This window comes from Mobula hypostoma, chromosome 10 (genome assembly GCF_963921235.1).
Source record: "Mobula hypostoma chromosome 10, sMobHyp1.1, whole genome shotgun sequence".
NCBI lineage: Eukaryota > Metazoa > Chordata > Chondrichthyes > Myliobatiformes > Myliobatidae > Mobula > Mobula hypostoma.
In genome coordinates, this window is record NC_086106.1 from 42,510,320 (window position 1) to 42,529,914 (window position 19,595).

Here is a 19,595-nt window from a genome sequence, read left to right on the forward strand (position 1 = left end):
CGTGGGGACTGATACGGGTGTGTGGGGAGGGAGTGGGTCTGTACGGTTAGCGTGGGCACTGATACGGGTGTGTGGGGAGGGTGTGGGTCTGTAGGGTTAGTATGGGGACTGATACGGGTGTGTGGGGAGGGAGTGGGTCTTTACGGTTAGCGTGGGGACTGATACGGGTGTGTGGGGAGGGAGTGGGTCTGTAGGGTTAGTATGGGGACTGATACGGGTGTGTGGGGAGGGAATGGGTCTTTACGGTTAGCGTGGGGACTGATACGGGTGTGTGGGGAGGGAGTGGGTCTGTAGGGTTAGTATGGGGACTGATACGGGTGTGTGGGGAGGGAGTGGGTCTGTAGGGTTAGCGTGGGCACTGATACGGGTGTGTGGGGAGGGTGTGGGTCTGTAGGGTTAGTATGGGGACTGATACGGGTGTGTGGGGAGGGAGTGGGTCTTTACGGTTAGCGTGGGGACTGATACGGGTGTGTGGGGAGGGAGTGGGTCTGTACGGTTAGCGTGGGCACTGATACGGGTGTGTGGGGAGGGTGTGGGTCTGTAGGGTTAGTGTGGGGACTGATATGGGTGTGTGGGGAGGGAGTGGGTCTGTAGGGTTAGCGTGGGGACTGATACGGGTGTGTGGGGAGAGAGTGGGTCTGTAGGGTTAGTGTGGGGACTGATACGGGTGTGTGGGGAGGGAGTGGGTCTGTACGGTTACTGTGGGGACTGATACGGGTGTGTGGGGAGGGAGTGGGTCTTTATGGTTAGCGTGGGGACTGATACGGGTGTGTGGGGAGGGAGTGGGTCTGTAGGGTTAGTATGGGGACTGATACGGGTGTGTGGGGAGGGTGTGGGTCTGTAGGGTTAGTATGGGGACTGATACGGGTGTGTGGGGAGGGAGTGGGTCTGTACGGTTAGCGTGGGCACTGATACGGGTGTGTGGGGAGGGAGTGGGTCTGTAGGGTTAGTATGGGGACTGATACGGGTGTGTGGGGAGGGAGTGGGTCTGTAGGGTTAGCGTGGGGACTGATACGGGTGTGTGGGGAGGGAGTGGGTCTGTACGGTTAGCGTGGGCACTGATATGGGTGTGTGGGGAGGGAGTGGGTCTGTAGGGTTAGTATGGGGACTGATACGGGTGTGTGGGGAGGGAGTGGGTCTTTACGGTTAGCGTGGGGACTGATACGGGTGTGTGGGGAGGGAGTGGGTCTTTACGGTTAGCGTGGGGACTGATACGGGTGTGTGGGGAGGGAGTGGGTCTTTACGGTTAGCGTGGGGACTGATACGGGTGTGTGGGGAGGGAGTGGGTCTTTACGGTTAGCGTGGGGACTGATACGGGTGTGTGGGGAGGGAGTGGGTCTGTAGGGTTAGCGTGGGCACTGATATGGATCTGTGGTTGAGAGAGTCGGGTAGTTCAATAACTTGACTCCGGCCTGGATAAAAATTGCTGTTGGAATTGGTTTATTGGCCGAGGTTCAGTGAGCAGTTTGTCTGGCACACCGTTCATACAGATCAGATCATTACACACTGCATTGAAGTAGAAAAGGCAAAGCAGTCGGATAAAGTGTAAGAGCTACTGGAGAGAGGAAGTGAAGTGCAGGGAATCAATCAGGTGGAAGTTCATAACAAGGTCAATTGTGAGGTCAACAGTATAATTTATTTTCCTGGGGAACAATGTTCCCTCAAATAGTCAGAAGGGTCCATCTTATCATACAAGGGAGGCATTGAGTCGTCTGAAAACAGCAGTGTGGAAGCTCTCCTTGAGCTTGCTGGTACGTATCAGAATTCGAATCTGGTTTATTATCACCGGCATCTGTTGTTAATTTTGTGAACTTAGCAGCAGCAGTTCAATGCACTACATGAAAATATAGGAAGAAAAAATAAATGAGTCATTCTATTACAGTAAGTACATATTGCTAAACAAATAACATATTTTTTAAAAAGTGAGGTTCAGTGTCCATTTGGGAATCGGATGGCAGAGGGGAAGAAGCTGTTCCTGAATCGCTGAGTGTGTGCTGTCAGGCTTCTATCCCTCCTACCTGATTGTAACAGTGAGAAAAGGCCGTGCCCTGGGTGCTGGGGGTCCTTAATAATGGACGCTGCCTTTCTGAGGCACCGCTCCTTGAAGATGTCTTGCAGACAATGGAGGCGAGTACCCAAGATGGAGCTGAATAACTTTACAACCATGTTTATTTTAACAATTTCTTAATTTTAAAACTTGGCCTCCCCCCGCCCCCCCCCGCCCGACATAACAGACTGTGATGTAGCTTGTCAGAATACACTCTGAGGTACAAGTATAGAAGTTTTTGAATGCTTTAGGTCTCTTCAAACTCCTAATGAAATACAGTTGCGTTCTTGCATCGATATGTTGGGACTAGGTTAGATCCTCAGAGATCTTGACACCCAGGAACTTGAAACTGCTCACTCTCTCCACTTCTGATCCTTCTGTGAGGATTCATATGTGTTGCTTCATCTTACCCTTCCTGAAGTTCACAATCAGCTCTTTCGTCTTACTGACACTGAGTGCCAGGTTGTTGCTGTGGCACCATTCCACTAGTTGGCATATCTCACTCCTGTATGCCCTCTCATCTCCATCTGAGATTCTACCAACAATGGTTGTATCATCAGCAAATTTAGAGATGGCATTTGAGCTGTGCTTAGCCACACAGTCATGGGTATAGAGAGAGCAGAGCAGTGGGCTAAGCACACATCCCTGAGGTGCGCCAGTGCTGATTGTTAGCGAGGAGGAGATTTTTTTTACCAATCTGCACAGATTGTTGTCTTCCGGTTAGGAAGTCAAGGATCCAGTTACAGAGGCTTATTGATCAGGACTGTGGGTATTATGGTATTAATCTCTGAGCTATAGTCAATGAACAACTGACATAGGTGTTCGTATTGCTCAGGTGATCTAAGGCCGTGTGGAGAGCCATTGAGATTGCATCCATCGTTGACCTATTGTGGCGATGGGCAAATTGCAATGGGTGCAGGTCCTTGCTGAGGCAGGAGTTCAGTCTAGTCATAACCAACCTCTCAAAGTATTTCATCACTGTCGATGTGAGTGCTACCAGGCGATAGTCACGAAGGTAGTTCACACTACTCTTCTTAGGCATTGGTATAATTGTTGCCCTTTTGAAGCAGGTTTGATCTTCTGACCATGGCAGTGAGAGGTTGAAAATGTCTTTGAATACTGCCACCAGTCAGTTGGCACAAGTTTTCAGAGCCTTACCAGGTACTCCATTGGGGCCTGCTGCCATGCAAGGGTTCACCCTCCTGAAAGACAGCCTGACGTGTGTGTGTGTGAGAGAGAGAGAGAGAGAGAGAAAATATATATATATCACGGGGTCACTGGGTACACCGGGGATCGTCACAGCTGTAGTTATATTTTCACTTTCAAAGTGGGCATAGAAGGCATTGAGCTCGTCTGGTTGTGAAGCACCACTACCATTCACGGTGCTGGCTTTTTTTTGCAGGAAGTAATGTCCTGCAAACCCTGCCAGGGTTGACGTGCACCCAATGTCGCCTCCAACTGCAGGAATTGTTTCTTCGATCTTGAAATAGCCCTCCAGAAGTCATAGCTGATTGTCTTGTACAGACCTGGGTCACCAGAATTAGGTGGCACACATCGAGCCCTCAGCAGACAACTGCTCTGCTATGTCTTTGGCTTCTGCACCATTTCCCCAGTGGGAGAGGGGAGATGAGAGACAATCCGGGCGGGTGGGTTCTTTGATTACGTGGGCCGCTTTCCCAAGACAGTGAGAAGTGTACGGAGGGGAGGTGGTTTCTGTGAAGTATTGAGCTGTGTCCACAGCAGGCAGTACACCCAGACAGGATGCTTATTAGATTATGAGGACACTCAGTCCTCGTTTATTGTCATTTAGAAATGCATGCATTAAAAAAATGATACAACATTCCTCCAGAATGATATCACAAGAAACACAGGACAAACCGAGACTAAAACTGACAAAACCACATAATTATAACATAGAGTTAAAACAGTGCAAAACAATACTGTAATTTGATAAAGAGCAGACCATGGGCATGGTAAAAAGGAAGTCTCAAAGTCCCGATAGCCTCATCATCACGCAGGCAGCAGAAGGGAGAAACTCTCCCTGCCATGAACCTCCAAGTGCCGCAAACTTGCCGATGCAGCACCATTGGAAGCACCCGACCGCAGTGGACTCTGAGTCCGTCCGAAAACTTCGAGCCTCCAACCAGCCCTTCGACACTGAGCAGCATCCTCTGCCGAGCGCTTCGACCCCGCCCCGGCCGCCGAGCAACAAGCAAAGCCGAGGACTCGAGGCCTTCCCCTCCGGAGATTCTGGACCACACAGTAGCAGCAGCAGCGACGCAGGCATTTCAGAAGTTTCATCAGATGTTCATCCGTGCTCTCACGTCCGTCTCTATCAAATCAGGATTGTGCACTTGACAAATAACAGACATCACCACTGGAGTGGCCGCTGCGAGCTGCGTCGCACCGCCATCTTCTCCTCTCCTCTGTCGATGGTGTATCGATAAAATATTGGTGTGGGTTGACAGGGATACACCAGATTTCTTTAACCTCCTCAGTATGTAGAGATGGAGGTGAGCTTTCTTGGCCGTGACAGGTTATTGGTGAATTTGACTCCTCAGAACTTGAAATTCTCAATCCTCTATTGTTGATGTGGACAGAACATATGCACGGCACCCCTTTCTGAAGTCAATGACCATCTCTTTTGTTCTGTTGACATTGAGGGAAAGGGTGTTGCCACGACAACGTGTCACCAAGCTCCCTACCTCTTTCCTGTCCTCTGACTCATCGTTATTTAAGATGCAGCCAGCTATGGTGCTGTCATCTGCAAACTTGTGGTTAGAGCAGGATTTGGCCACACAGTCACGAGTGTACACGGAGCGGAGAAGAGGGTCGAGGACTCAGCCTTGTGGAGCACCAGAGTTGAGGATAATCGTGGCAGAGGAATTGCTGCCTGTCCTTATGGGTTGTCACCTGTCAGTCAGGAAGTCAAGGATAGTCGTCTCTAGATCGGTGAGAATGATCTCAGTCGCCTTTCCATCTCACCGCAGCTCCTCCCCACCGCCACTCCACCCACACATACATAAAGTGTAAAAGACAGGCCAGAGTGAATATTGAACTGCTGGGAAGTGGTAATGTGGGACAAAGAAATGGTGGACAAACTCAAAAAGTATTTTGCAGTCGTTCTTCACTGTGGAAGACACCAGCAGTATGCCAGAAATTTTAGGGGGCAGAAGTGAGTGTCTTTGCTGTTACTGAGGAGAAGGTGCTTGGGAAGCTGAAGGTAGATAAGTCACCTGGACAAGATGGACTTTGCCCCAAGGATGGCTGAAGAGACTGTGGAGGCAATAGTAGTGATCCTTCAGGCATCACGAGGTTCTGGAATGGTTCCGGAGGACTGGAAAATTGCAAATATCACTCCGCTCTTTAAGAAGTGAGGGAGGCAGAAGACAGAAAATTATCGGCCATTTAGCCCGTCCAATGGTTGGCAAGATGTTATAGAGTTTGTTATTAAGTTTTTGGAGTACTTCAAATTTCAAGTTTAATTGTCATTCAGGTATAGATATAGATATAGGCAGCCATCGATCCCAGGAGATTATGAGCCTCTGGTGGACTGGGTTAAGCCACATCTGCTGTGACTGTGGAGTCCAATGTGGGGGTGACAGTCCTTGCCACACTGTGTACAGCAGAACGCTGAGGCAGCTCTGACGTCTTGGGCACTCAGCTTTAGGCTGGCATTGTCATTCAGCCATACATGAATACAGCCAAACGAAACAGCAAGCTGCAAAACAGAGTAGCAACAGCTCACACATAGCACAAGGCACATATAGCAGACACGAGACAGCAGGCACACGAAAGATATCAGTAAAATACGGTCACACAAAAAAAAATAGTCCAGGACCCCAAGTCGCGTGAATGTTGCAGCAGTCTGCAGTTGAACACCATACAGTTTGTCTTTTGCCGAGTGAACACGGGGGGTAGTACCAACCCCAGCTTGGACGCCATACCACACCACCTCCGGTGGCGGGCACCGACGCCGTCTTTCTCCTGCGCTGCTGGAAACAGGCGACCCTGCGGCTTGAGGCCGAATCCTCTCTGCGATTGGGTCCACCAATAAATCAGTGAATCAGGCTTGCAGCGTTCCACATTAACAATGTCCAGCAGCATGTTGTGATCACAAGAAGAGCGACTAAGACAATCACTCGCTGTTAGACTGCACTTCGACTCCTCTCTGACTCGGGCAGCAGCACGATCTGCAGCAAGACCAGCTCCTTCCGTTTCTCCACCAACGAGCAACTCACTGATGGAAAGGACCTGCAGTTCTTGATGTCCAGCAGGGTTTTCCAATCATACAAAATATGTTCGAAAAGGACAATAACGCCTTTGATTGGCCCTATAGAAGCTGCTGCAATTGAATGCACCGCCATCTTACTTGGAGCATGTGATAAAATAGGCCAAAGTCAGCAAAGTTTCCTTAAGGGGAAATCTTGCCTGACAAAACTGTTGGAACTCTTTGAGGAAATAACAGGCAGGATTGACAAAGGAGAGCCAGCGAATGTTGTTTAGTTGGATTTTCAGAAGGGCTTTGACAAGTGAGGCTGCTAAACAAGGTAAGAGCCCATGGTGTTATAGGGAAGATACTAGCATGGACAGAAGATATGCTGACTGGGAAAGAGTGGGAATAAAGGTGGCCTTTTCTTGTTGGCTAGTGGTGTTTCACAAGGGTTAATGTTGGGTCTTCTATTTTTCACCTTGCATGTTGATGATCTGGATGAGGAATTGATGGTTCTGTGGCCAAGTTTGTGGAAGACACGAAGATAGGTGGAGGGGTAAGCTGTGTTGAGGAAGAAAGGACAGATCAGGAGAATGAGCAAAGAAGTGGTAGATGGAACACAGTATAGGGAAGTGTACGGTCGTGCACTTTGGTAGAGGGAATAAAAGGTATGGACTATTTTATAAATATGGGGAGCAAATTCAGAAATCAGAGGAGCAAAGGGACTTTGTGCAGGATTCCCTAAAGATTAACTTGCAAGTTGAGTCGGTGGTAAGGAAAACAAATGCAATATTGGAATTCATTTCAAGAGGAGGACCAGAATATAAAAGCCAGGATGTGATGCTGAGAGTCCACCAGGGGTGGTGTGAGCTCGGCTGTGAAAGGACAAGGGGCAACCCCACCCCATGCTACGGAAACGCCAGTAGAAGCTCCAAGGATCTCGTCCCTTGGAGTGGAAGGATCCTCACTGGGAAGACATATGAAATCGTGTGGCGAAAGCAAAGCCAGAGGACCAATCAATCTTCAGCCTAATACTGAAGATCTGGCAAAGAGCTGAAAAAGGCTGATGAGCCAGTAGGGGTGACGGACTGAAGAATATGAAGATAAGACCCTGAAATTTTATAAGGCATTTACCAGACCATATTTGGAGCATTGTGAGCAGTTTTAGGCCCTATATCTAAGAAAGATTGTGCTGGCATTGGAGAGAGTCCAGATGTTCACTAGGAAGAAAGGGTGAATGTATGAGTCACGTTTAATAGCCCTGGCCAAGACTTGCTGGAGTTTAGAACAACGAGGGGGGATCTCATCGAAATGTATCAAATATGGAAAGGCCTAGACAGAGAGGACATGGAGAAGATGTTCCCTGTAGTGGGGAGTACAGGACCAGAGGGCACAACCTCAGATGGCCCTTTAGAGCAGCAAAGAGGAGGGATTTCTTTCGCCAAACGGCTATGAATCTGTGGAATTCATTGCCATGAACGAGTGGAGGCCAAGCTCCTGTATCTTATGACCTCATGGCTCCAGTCTCCTCCAACGTTGTCTTAAGGGAGCTCAGCAAGGCACCATGGTCAGTACAGATGTGTTGGGCAAAGAGCTGTGTGGTTGTGACTTGTTGGAATGAGATGGTCTTACTGAAAGGTGTGAGATTGTGAGAGGGGGCTTCACAGGACACATGATGACGTATTGCCCCCATTTCTCCTTTTCCCTCTCCTCCCCCTGCACTCTCCCCTCCCCTGTCCACCTCACCCCGCTCTCCTCTCCCCTCCACTTTACCTGCCTCTCCCCCATCGTCGGAAGGTGAATCGCTCACTATGAATTGCCCCTTTAATGTGTGGTTTGGGGGTGGAATCTGGGGGTGAGTCGGTGGCTATGTGGGTGAGTGTCTGGGGAGTGTGTGTGGGGGGAGGAGCAAGATAACCTTGGTGTGATGGGAGGGGGCAAGCGGTGGGGAGAATGTTTCTGTGTTGACTCCTGCACTCCCTCCCACAGGCGCCATTGGACATGGTGGGGGAGAATGGGGGGAGTCCAGACCCCGCAACCCGAGGTCTGCACCTCAGAAACGGGCAACTGGCCTGTTGCGGGGCAGAGGTGAGGCAGGGGTTACCGCTGGGGGAGTGGAGGGGGTGTAGGGGGGAAGAGGAGTGAGGGATGAGGGGGAGGAGGGCAGAGAGGGAGGAGGGAAGAGGAGGAGGGGATGAGGGGTTGGGGATGAAAGGAGAGGGAAGGTGAGGCGGAGGTAGGGGGAGTGGAGGTGGGAAGGGTTGGGGGAGGGAAGTGGAGGGAGAGTGAGGTGAGGGTGAGGTGGAGGGAGAGTGAAGGGGAGGGTGAGGTGGCGGGAGAGGGGGTTGAGGTGGAGGGAGAGTGAAGAGGAGGGTGAGGGGAAGGGTGGGAGTGAGAGGAAGAGAAAGAGGTGGGAGGACTGGTGAGAATGAGAGTTCTCAAGTCCACTGTGCTGTGTTCCTGGAAAAATTGCCACCACCTCCTTCCTCCCCTGATGCTCCCCTCCCTCGCTGTCCCCCCTTCCCGCTCCCCTCCCCTCCACCAAGCCCAACTCTACAAGGAGGCCAGGAGAACCTCCCCTCTCTCATTACCCTCACCCTGTCCCTCCCTGACCTCAGCTACCACTCCCATGCCCCAATTGTGCTCTGCTCCCCCTCCACTCCTCCCAGAATTCCCAGGATCCCCCACCTACCTTCCCCAGAGGAAAGCGGCTCCAGTTCTCCCTTAATCGGACAGCCTCTCACCCCATCCACTGATCCACCACCCCCTGCTAGTTCTGACTCCCCCCTCCAGGGGAAACACCTTTGGCATCTCTCCTGTCGAGTACCAATCGCCCTAGGGGCCCACACCTGTTAATAAGATCACCTTTCATTTTCCTAACCTCCCAAACAGTCACACGACACAGAAATAGGCCATTCGGCCCAATTAATCGATATTTCCCATGGTCCATTCCTGAGCTGGTCCCATTTGCTCACTCTAATCCAAGTGTTCCCAAACTCTTTTATTCGATGGACCCCTATCACCGACTGAGGGGTCAGCAGACCCCAGGACGGGAGCCCCATCTCTCAGCCTTTCCTATCCATGTAGCCATCCAAGTATGTAATTGTACCCCCCCCCACCACCTTCTCTGCACTGTGAGATAAACTTGCTCCTCAGATACCCTTTACATCTTCCCCCTCTCACTTTAACTCTGTGCCCTTTAGTTCTAGCCTCCTCTATCCTGGGGAGAAGTACTGCGACCATCCACCTCATCTCCCTCCCTCGTGATCTTGAAAGCATTCATAACGTCACCCTGCCTACCTATGGAGAACTCTGTACCTGTCCCAGAGACCTGCCTGCCACTTGCCGTGTAAGTGCATTGCTTCACACCTGCCTGAGTTAAATTTCATCTGCCCAGGTGATTGAAATCCTCACCCTCCACCACACCGCCCTTTTTGACGTCACCCACAGACATGCTAATCATCCCCCCTACTTTCTCACCGAAATGATAACAACGTAGAACCGACGCTGGAGCTGGCACACCACGGTCACAGGCCTCTAGTCTGGGTAGTGTCTGCCAGCACCTCCACTGTCTGCCTCCCAACTTTCTACCCTGTTGGCTGGTTGGCTGCATTATCTAACGTTCCAGACCAGCCTACCGGCCGCCACCTCCTCAAAACCCTATCTGAAGTCTGTGTGGATGACGTCTACAACCCTGCCCTCGTCAATCCTCTTGGTCACCTCTTCAACAAGTACTCAGTCAAGTTTGTGAGACCCAATTTCCCATGTACAAAAGATTGTCAATCCAGCCTGCTTAACTCCTCATTCTCTCCTTCTCCCTTCCCTCCTTCCCCACCGTTCCTACCCTCCCTCTCTCCTCTTCCCCCTCCCCCTCTCTCCTCTTCCCCCTCCCCTCTTCCCCCTCCCCTCTCTCCTCTTCCCCCTCCCCTCTCTCCTCTTCCCCCTCCCCCTCTCTCCTCTTCCCCTCCCCCTCTCTCCTCTTTCCCCCTCTCCTCTTCCCCCCTCTCCTCTTCCCCCCTCTCCTCTTTCCCCCTCTCTCCTCTTCCCCCTCCCCTCTCTCCTCTTCCCCTCCCCCTCTCTCCTCTTCCCCCTCCCCTCTCTCCTCTTCCCCTCCCCCTCTCTCCTCTTCCCCCTCCCCCTCTCTCCTCTTTCCCCCTCTCCTCTTCCCCCCTCTCCTCTTCCCCCCTCTCCTCTTCCCCCCTCTCTCCTCTTCCCCCTCCCCTCTCTCCTCTTCCCCTCCCCCTCTCTCCTCTTCCCCCTCCCCTCTCTCCTCTTCCCCTCCCCCTCTCTCCTCTTCCCCCTCCCCCTCTCTCCTCTTCCCCTTCCCCTCTCTCCTCTTCCCCCTCCCCTCTCTCCTCTTCTCCTCCCCCTCTCTCCTCTTCCCCCCCTCTCTCCTCTTCCCCCTCCCCTCTCTCCTCTTCCCCCTCCCCCTCTCTCCTCTTCCCCCTCCCCCTCTCTCCTCTTCCCCTTCCCCTCTCTCCTCTTCCCCCTCCCCTCTCTCCTCTTCTCCTCCCCCTCTCTCCTCTTCCCCCCTCTCTCCTCTTCCCCCTCCCCTCTCTCCTCTTCCCCCTCCCCCCTCTTCCCCTCCCCTCTCTCCTCTTCCCCTCCCACTCTCTCCTCTTCCCCTCCCCCTCTCTCCTCTTCCCCCTCCCCTCTCTCCTCTTCCCCTCCCCCTCTCTCCTCTTCCCCTCCCCCTCTCCTCTTCCCCCTCCCCCTCTCTCTTCCCCCTCCCCTCTCTCCTCTTCCCCTCCCACTCTCTCCTCTTCCCCTCCCCCTCTCTCCTCTTCCCCCTCCCCTCTCTCCTCTTCCCCTCCCCCTCTCTCCTCTTCCCCTCCCCCTCTCCTCTTCCCCCTCCCCCTCTCTCTTCCCCCTCCCCTCTCTCCTCTTCCCCTCCCCCTCTCTCCTCTTCCCCCTCCCCTCTCTCCTCTTCCCCTCCCCCTCTCTCCTCTTCCCCCTCCCCCTCTCTCCTCTTTCCCCCTCTCCTCTTCCCCCCTCTCCTCTTCCCCCCCTCTCCTCTTCCCCCCTCTCCTCTTCCCCCCTCTCCTCTTTCCCCCTCTCTCCTCTTCCCCCTCCCCTCTCTCCTCTTCCCCTCCCCCTCTCTCCTCTTCCCCCTCCCCTCTCTCCTCTTCCCCTCCCCCTCTCTCCTCTTCCCCCTCCCCCTCTCTCCTCTTTCCCCCTCTCCTCTTCCCCCCTCTCCTCTTCCCCCCTCTCCTCTTCCCCCCTCTCCTCTTCCCCCCTCTCTCCTCTTCCCCCTCCCCTCTCTCCTCTTCCCCTCCCCCTCTCTCCTCTTCCCCCTCCCCTCTCTCCTCTTCCCCTCCCCCTCTCTCCTCTTCCCCCTCCCCCTCTCTCCTCTTCCCCTTCCCCTCTCTCCTCTTCCCCCTCCCCTCTCTCCTCTTCTCCTCCCCCTCTCTCCTCTTCCCCCCTCTCTCCTCTTCCCCCTCCCCTCTCTCCTCTTCCCCCTCCCCCTCTCTCCTCTTCCCCCTCCCCCTCTCTCCTCTTCCCCTTCCCCTCTCTCCTCTTCCCCCTCCCCTCTCTCCTCTTCTCCTCCCCCTCTCTCCTCTTCCCCCCTCTCTCCTCTTCCCCCTCCCCTCTCTCCTCTTCCCCCTCCCCCCTCTTCCCCTCCCCTCTCTCCTCTTCCCCTCCCACTCTCTCCTCTTCCCCTCCCCCTCTCTCCTCTTCCCCCTCCCCTCTCTCCTCTTCCCCTCCCCCTCTCTCCTCTTCCCCTCCCCCTCTCCTCTTCCCCCTCCCCCTCTCTCTTCCCCCTCCCCCTCTCTCTTCCCCCTCCCCTCTCTCCTCTTCCCCTCCCCCTCTCTCCTCTTCCCCCTCCCCTCTCTCCTCTTCCCCTCCCCCTCTCTCCTCTTCCCCCTCCCCCTCTCTCCTCTTTCCCCCTCTCCTCTTCCCCCCTCTCCTCTTCCCCCCCCCTCCTCTTCCCCCCTCTCTCCTCTTCCCCCTCCCCTCTCTCCTCTTCCCCTCCCCCTCTCTCCTCTTCCCCCTCCCCTCTCTCCTCTTCCCCCTCCCCTCTCTCCTCTTCCCCCTCCCCCTCTCTCCTCTTCCCCCTCCCCCTCTCTCCTCTTCCCCTTCCCCTCTCTCCTCTTCCCCCTCCCCTCTCTCCTCTTCTCCTCCCCCTCTCTCCTCTTCCCCCCTCTCTCCTCTTCCCCCTCCCCTCTCTCCTCTTCCCCCTCCCCCTCTCTCCTCTTCCCCCTCCCCCTCTCTCCTCTTCCCCTTCCCCTCTCTCCTCTTCCCCTTCCCCTCTCTCCTCTTCCCCCTCCCCTCTCTCCTCTTCTCCTCCCCCTCTCTCCTCTTCCCCCCTCTCTCCTCTTCCCCCTCCCCTCTCTCCTCTTCCCCCTCCCCCCTCTTCCCCTCCCCTCTCTCCTCTTCCCCTCCCACTCTCTCCTCTTCCCCTCCCCCTCTCTCCTCTTCCCCCTCCCCTCTCTCCTCTTCCCCTCCCCCTCTCTCCTCTTCCCCTCCCCCTCTCCTCTTCCCCCTCCCCCTCTCTCTTCCCCCTCCCCTCTCTCCTCTTCCCCTCCCCCTCTCTCCTCTTCCCCCTCCCCTCTCTCCTCTTCCCCTCCCCCTCTCTCCTCTTCCCCCTCCCCCTCTCTCCTCTTTCCCCCTCTCCTCTTCCCCCTCTCCTCTTCCCCCCTCTCCTCTTCCCCCCTCTCCTCTTCCCCCCTCTCCTCTTCCCCCCTCTCCTCTTTCCCCCTCTCTCCTCTTCCCCCTCCCCTCTCTCCTCTTCCCCTCCCCCTCTCTCCTCTTCCCCCTCCCCTCTCTCCTCTTCCCCTCCCCCTCTCTCCTCTTCCCCTCCCCCTCTCTCCTCTTTCCCCCTCTCCTCTTCCCCCCTCTCCTCTTCCCCCCTCTCCTCTTCCCCCCTCTCTCCTCTTCCCCCTCCCCTCTCTCCTCTTCCCCTCCCCCTCTCTCCTCTTCCCCCTCCCCTCTCTCCTCTTCCCCTCCCCCTCTCTCCTCTTCCCCCTCCCCCTCTCTCCTCTTCCCCTTCCCCTCTCTCCTCTTCCCCCTCCCCTCTCTCCTCTTCTCCTCCCCCTCTCTCCTCTTCCCCCCCTCTCTCCTCTTCCCCCTCCCCTCTCTCCTCTTCCCCCTCCCCCTCTCTCCTCTTCCCCCTCCCCCTCTCTCCTCTTCCCCTTCCCCTCTCTCCTCTTCCCCCTCCCCTCTCTCCTCTTCTCCTCCCCCTCTCTCCTCTTCCCCCCTCTCTCCTCTTCCCCCTCCCCTCTCTCCTCTTCCCCCTCCCCCCTCTTCCCCTCCCCTCTCTCCTCTTCCCCTCCCACTCTCTCCTCTTCCCCTCCCCCTCTCTCCTCTTCCCCCTCCCCTCTCTCCTCTTCCCCTCCCCCTCTCTCCTCTTCCCCTCCCCCTCTCCTCTTCCCCCTCCCCCTCTCTCTTCCCCCTCCCCTCTCTCCTCTTCCCCTCCCCCTCTCTCCTCTTCCCCCTCCCCTCTCTCCTCTTCCCCTCCCCCTCTCTCCTCTTCCCCCTCCCCCTCTCTCCTCTTTCCCCCTCTCCTCTTCCCCCCTCTCCTCTTCCCCCCCTCCCTCTTCCCCCCTCTCTCCTCTTCCCCCTCCCCTCTCTCCTCTTCCCCTCCCCCTCTCTCCTCTTCCCCCTCCCCTCTCTCCTCTTCCCCTCCCCCTCTCTCCTCTTCCCCCTCCCCCTCTCTCCTCTTCCCCTTCCCCTCTCTCCTCTTCCCCCTCCCCTCTCTCCTCTTCTCCTCCCCCTCTCTCCTCTTCCCCCCCTCTCTCCTCTTCCCCCTCCCCTCTCTCCTCTTCCCCCTCCCCCTCTCTCCTCTTCCCCCTCCCCCTCTCTCCTCTTCCCCTTCCCCTCTCTCCTCTTCCCCCTCCCCTCTCTCCTCTTCTCCTCCCCCTCTTCCTCTTCCCCCTCTCTCCTCTTCCCCCTCCCCTCTCTCCTCTTCCCCCTCCCCCTCTTCCCCTCCCCTCTCTCCTCTTCCCCTCCCACTCTCTCCTCTTCCCCTCCCCCTCTCTCCTCTTCCCCCTCCCCTCTCTCCTCTTCCCCTCCCCCTCTCTCCTCTTCCCCTCCCCCTCCCCCTCTCTCCTCTTCCCCCTCCCCCTCTCTCCTCTTCCCCTCCCCCTCTCTCCTCTTCCCCCTCCCCTCTCTCCTCTTCCCCTCCCCCTCTCTCCTCTTCCCCCTCCCCTCTCTCCTCTTCCCCTCCCCTTCTCTCCTCCTCTCCCTCCTCCCCAACACCTCCAAGCCCCCCTCTGACTCCCCGTCCTCTCCACCCCCTTTCAGCATGATGGGGCTGGTACCTCAAGAATCCTCCCCCCTGCCCCACCCTGGCTGACAATATGTCCTCTGTCTCGGGCCGTCAGGAACCGAGCACGGACCCTGAGTGGGACCGCCGGGACCGGCTCAGCGGCAGTGACGGAGACGCAGACGTGGAAGATGCTGACGGCAGGTAAACGGGGTTGTGCCAGGGACGGACCCCTCACCACAGGACCATAATCTTACCCCCTTCTCCCTCTCCCCTCCAAATCTCATCCTTTCCTGGGACCACCCCTCCCCTCCCCACTACCCAGGACCACTGCTTTCCTCTTCCTCTCCCCTCCCGTCACCCCTCGCACGCTTTCTGTCTGCACCTCTGACACGTGCTGAGAGCCAGAGGTATGGACACCAGCGGGTACAGACATCCTTGGGTGCAGCCACGCCTTAGCACCCATGGGTGTAGGGACACTACCAGCTGTGCTGTGTTTCTTATTGGAGCTGTCTGCTCACCCTTCTCAGGGGATGGCCGTGAAGGTGGGGTGGGTGGTTCCGGAGTGTTGGATGAGGCAGATCCCTCACTACGGGGGGCTGGTAAAGCAGGCTGCCTTCGTCCACCTTTGAATAACTCCAAACTCCCCCTCCCCAGGGATCTGGTCACCTGCTCATTGGCTCACAGCGCAGACTCCCAGTGCTGGCAACATTCCCATAGTGAACGGCAGGGCTCTGGGGAGTCGACCGTAAGACATAGGAGCAGAATTAGGCCATTCAGCCCATCGAGTCTGCTCTGCCATTCAATCATGGCTGATCTTCTCCTCAGCCCCACACCCCAGCCTTCTCCCTGTGATCTTTGATGCTGTACCCAATCAAGAACCTATCAAGCTCTGCCTTAAATACACACAACGACCTGGCCTCCACAGCTGCCGGTGGTAACAAATTCCACAAATTCACCACCCCCGGCTAAGGAAATTTCTCCGCATCTCTGCCCCTCCATCCTGAGGCTGTGCCCTCTTGTCCTACATTCCCGACCATGGGAAAGTTCCTTTCCACATCTACTCTATCAAGGCCTTTCAAAAGGTTTCAATGAGATCCCCCCTTCATCTTTCTAAATTTGAGCGAGCACAGACCCAGAGTCATCAAACATCCTCGTATGATAACCCTTTCATTCCCGGAATCATCCTTGTGAACCTCCTCTGGACCTTCTCCAATGCCTGCACATCTTTTCTTGGATGAGGAGCCCAAAACTGTTCACAAAACTCAAGGTGAGGCCTCAGCAAGTGCCTTATAAAGCATCAGCATCACATCCCTGCTCTTGTATTCTAGACCTCTTGAAATGAATGCTAACATTGCATTTGCCTTCCTCTCCACCGACTCAACCTGCAAATTAACCCTTAACCCGTGTGTCAACGCTTGTGTTCTGCACAAGGACTCCCAAGTCATCTCAGATTTTGGATTTTTTCCCCATTTAGAGAATAGTCTGCACATTTGTTTCGACTACCAAAGTGCCTGACTGTGCAGTTTCCTACATTGTATTTCATTTGCCATTTTCTTGCCCATTCTCCTGATCTGTCTAAGTCCCTCTGCAGCCTACCTGTTTCCTCAACATTACCTGTCCCTCCACCAATCTTCGTATCATCTGCAAACTTGGCAACAAAGCCATCTATTGCACCATCTGAATTATTGATATACAGCGAAAAAATAAATGGTCCTAACACCGGCTCCTGCAGAACACCAGTACTCACTGGCAGTCAACCAGGAAAGGGTTGTTTTATTCCCACTTCCTGCCTCCTAGCAATCAGCCAATGCTCTAACCATGTCAGTAACTTCCCATGGACTCTTAAATTGGTAAGCAGCCTCATGTGTGGCACCTTGTCAAAGGCCTTCTGAAAGTCCAAATATACACACACCCGCTCTCTCTCTCGCTCTCACACACACTCTCTATCTCATGCACCCTCTCTCTCTCTCACACACACACTCTCTCGCACATGCACACACTCCCTCTCGTTCTCACACACACCCTCTCTCTCTCTCACACACACACACACACACACACACCCTCTATCTCATGCACCCTCTCTCTCACACACGCACACTCTCTCTCGCACACGCACACACTCTCCCGCTCTCACACACACCCTATCTCTCTCACACGCCCTCTCAACTCCCTCTCTCTCACACACAAACATATACCTTCTCTGTCACACAGATAAACACACCCTCTCGTCTTCACATACACACCCTCTGAATCACTCCCTCTCTCGCACACACCCTCTGAATCACTCCTCCTCTCGCACACACCCTCTGAATCACTCCCCCTCTCGCACGCACCCTCTGAATCACTCCCTCACTCGCACGCACCCTCTGAATCACTCCCTCTCTCGCACGCACCCTCTGAATCACTCCCTCTCTCGCGCGCACCCTCTGAATCACTCCCTCTCTCGCGCGCACCCTCTGAATCACTCCCTCTCTCGCGTGCACCCTCTGAATCACTCCCTCTCTCGCGCGCACCCTCTGCATCACTCCCTCTCTCGCACGCACTCTCTGAATCACTCCCTCTCTCGCACACACCCTCTGAATCACGCCCCCTCTCGCACACACCCTCTGAATCACTCCTTCTCTCGCACACACCCTCTGAATCTCTCCCTCTCTCGGGTGCACCCTCTGAATCACTCCCTCTCTCGCACACACCCTCTGAATCACTCCTTCTCTTGCGCGCTCACTCTGAATCACTCCCTCCCTCGCACGCACCCTCTGAATCACTCCCTCTCTCGCACACACCCTCTCTGGCATACACCCTCTGAATCACTCCCTCTCTCGCACACACCCTCTGAATCACTCCCCCTCTCGCACACACCCTCTGAATCACTCCTTCTCTCGGCGCATGCTCTGAATCACTCCCGCTCTCGCACGCACCCTCTGAATCACGCCCTCTCTCGCACGCACCCTATGAATCACTCCCCCTCTCGCACGCACCCTCTGAATTACTCCCCCTCTCGCACGCACCCTCTGAATCACTCCCCCTCTCGCACACACCCTCTGAATCTCTTCCTCTCTGGCACACACCGTCTGAATCACTCCCTCCCTCGCACACACCCTCTGAATCACTCCGTCTATCGCACACACCCTCTGAATCACTCCCTCTCTTGCACACACCCTCTCTGGCACACACCCTCTGAATCACTCCCTCTCTCGCACGCACTCTCTGAATCACACCCTCTCCTGCAACCACCCTCTGAATCACTCCCTCTCTCGCACGCACCCTCTGAATCACTCCCTCTCTCGCACGCACCCTCTGCATCACTCCCTCTCTCGCACGCACCGTCTGAATCACTCCCTCTCTCGCACGCACCCTCTGCATCACTCCCTCTCTCGCACGCACCCAGTGCATGACTCCCTCTCTCGCACGCACCCTCTGCATGACTCCCTCTCTCGCACGCACCCTCTGCATCACTCCCTCTGTCGCACGCACCATCTGAATCACTCCCTCCCTTGCACGCACCCTCTGAATCACTCCCTCTCTCGCACGCACCCTCTGAATCACTCCCTCTCTCGCGCGCACCCTCTGAATCACTCCCTCACTCGCGCGCATCCTCTGAATCACTCCCTCTCTGGCGCGCACCCTCTGAATCACTCCCTCTCTCGCGCGCACCCTCTAAATCACTCCCTCTCTCGCGCGCACCCTCTGAATCACTCCGTCTCTCGCACGCATCCTCTGAATCACTCCCTCTCTCGCACGCACCCTCTGCATCACTCCCACTCTCGCACGCACCCTCTGCATCACTCCCTCTCTCGCACGCACCGTCTGCATCACTCCCTCTCTCGCACGCACCGTCTGAATCACTCCCTCTCGCGCACGCACCCTCTGAATCACTCCCTCTCTCGCACGCACCCTCTGAATCACTCCCTCACTTGCACGCACCCTCTGAATCACTCTCTCTCTCGCGCGCACCCTCTGACTCACTCCCTCTCTGGCGCGCACCCTCTGAATCACTCCCTCTCTCGCGCGCACCCTCTGAATCACTCCCTCTCTCGCGCGCACCCTCTGAATCACTCCCTCTCTCGCGCGCACCCTCTGAATCAATGCCTCTCTCGCGTGCACCCTCTGCATCACTCCCTCTCTCGCACGCACTCTCTGAATCACTCCCTCTCCTGCAACCACCCTCTGAATCACTCCCCCTCACGCACGCACCCTCTGAATCACTCCCTCTCTCGCACGCACCCTCTGCATTACTCCCTCTCTCGCACGCACCCTCTGCATGACTCCCTCTCTCGCACGCACCCTCTGAATCACTCCCTCACTCGCACGCACCCTCTGAATCACTTCCTCTCTCGCACACACCCTCTCTGCCATACACCCTTTGAATCACTCCCTCTCTCGCACTCACCCTCTGAGTCACTCCCTCTCTAGCACACACCCTTGAATCACTCCCCATCTCGCACACACCCTCTGAATCACTCCCTCTCTTGCGCGCACGCTCTGAATCACTCCCTCTCTCGCACACACTGTCTAAATCACTCCCTCTCTCGCACACAGCCACAGAATCACTCCCTCTCTCGTGCGCACCCTCTGAATCACTCCCCCTCTCGCGCGCACCCTCTGAATCACTCCCTCTCTCGCGCGCACCCTCTGAATCACTCCCTCTCTCGCACGCACTCTCTGCATGACTCCCTCTCTCGCACGCACCCTCTGAATCACTCCCTCACTCGCACGCACCCTCTGAATCACTCCTTCTCTCACGCGCACCCTCTGAATCACTCCCTCTCTCGCACGCACCCTCTGCATGACTCCCTCTCTCGCACGCACCCTCTGAATTACTCCCCCTCTCGCACACACCCTCTGAATCACTCCCCCCTCGCAAGCACCCTCTGAATCACTGCCCCTCTCGCACGCACCCTCTTAATCACTCCCCCTCTCGCACGCACTCTCTGAATCACTCCCCCTCTCGCACGCACCCTCTGAATCACTCCCCCTCTCGCACGCACTCTCTGAATCACTCCCAATCTCGCACACACCCTCTGAATCACTCCCTCTCTCGCACACACCCTCTGAATCACTCCCTCTCTTGCACACATCCTCTCTGGCACACACCCTCTGAATCACTCCCTCTCTCGCACGCAACC

General features: G+C 55.6%; 1 protein-coding gene across 6 annotated transcripts in view; it reads left to right on the forward strand.

Moving 5' to 3' along the window:
* The window catches only part of si:ch211-63p21.1 (uncharacterized), a 133,996-nt gene that overhangs the window by 21,018 nt on the left and 93,383 nt on the right, over positions 1-19,595 (forward strand). For 4 of the 6 annotated variants that reach the window (XR_010019489.1, XM_063060426.1, XM_063060423.1 and 1 more), the window contains exons 2-3: positions 8,250-8,348; positions 14,585-14,670. Coding sequence is in view for 5 of the 6 variants with exons in the window: in XM_063060426.1 (XP_062916496.1) it covers positions 8,250-8,348; positions 14,585-14,670 (185 nt within the window). In the remaining variant the exon portion in view is untranslated. Of the gene's footprint in view, positions 1-3,095; positions 3,209-8,249; positions 8,349-14,584; positions 14,671-19,595 lie in introns of those variants that run through there. The other 2 variants (XM_063060425.1, XM_063060424.1) reach the window with 2 other exon arrangements.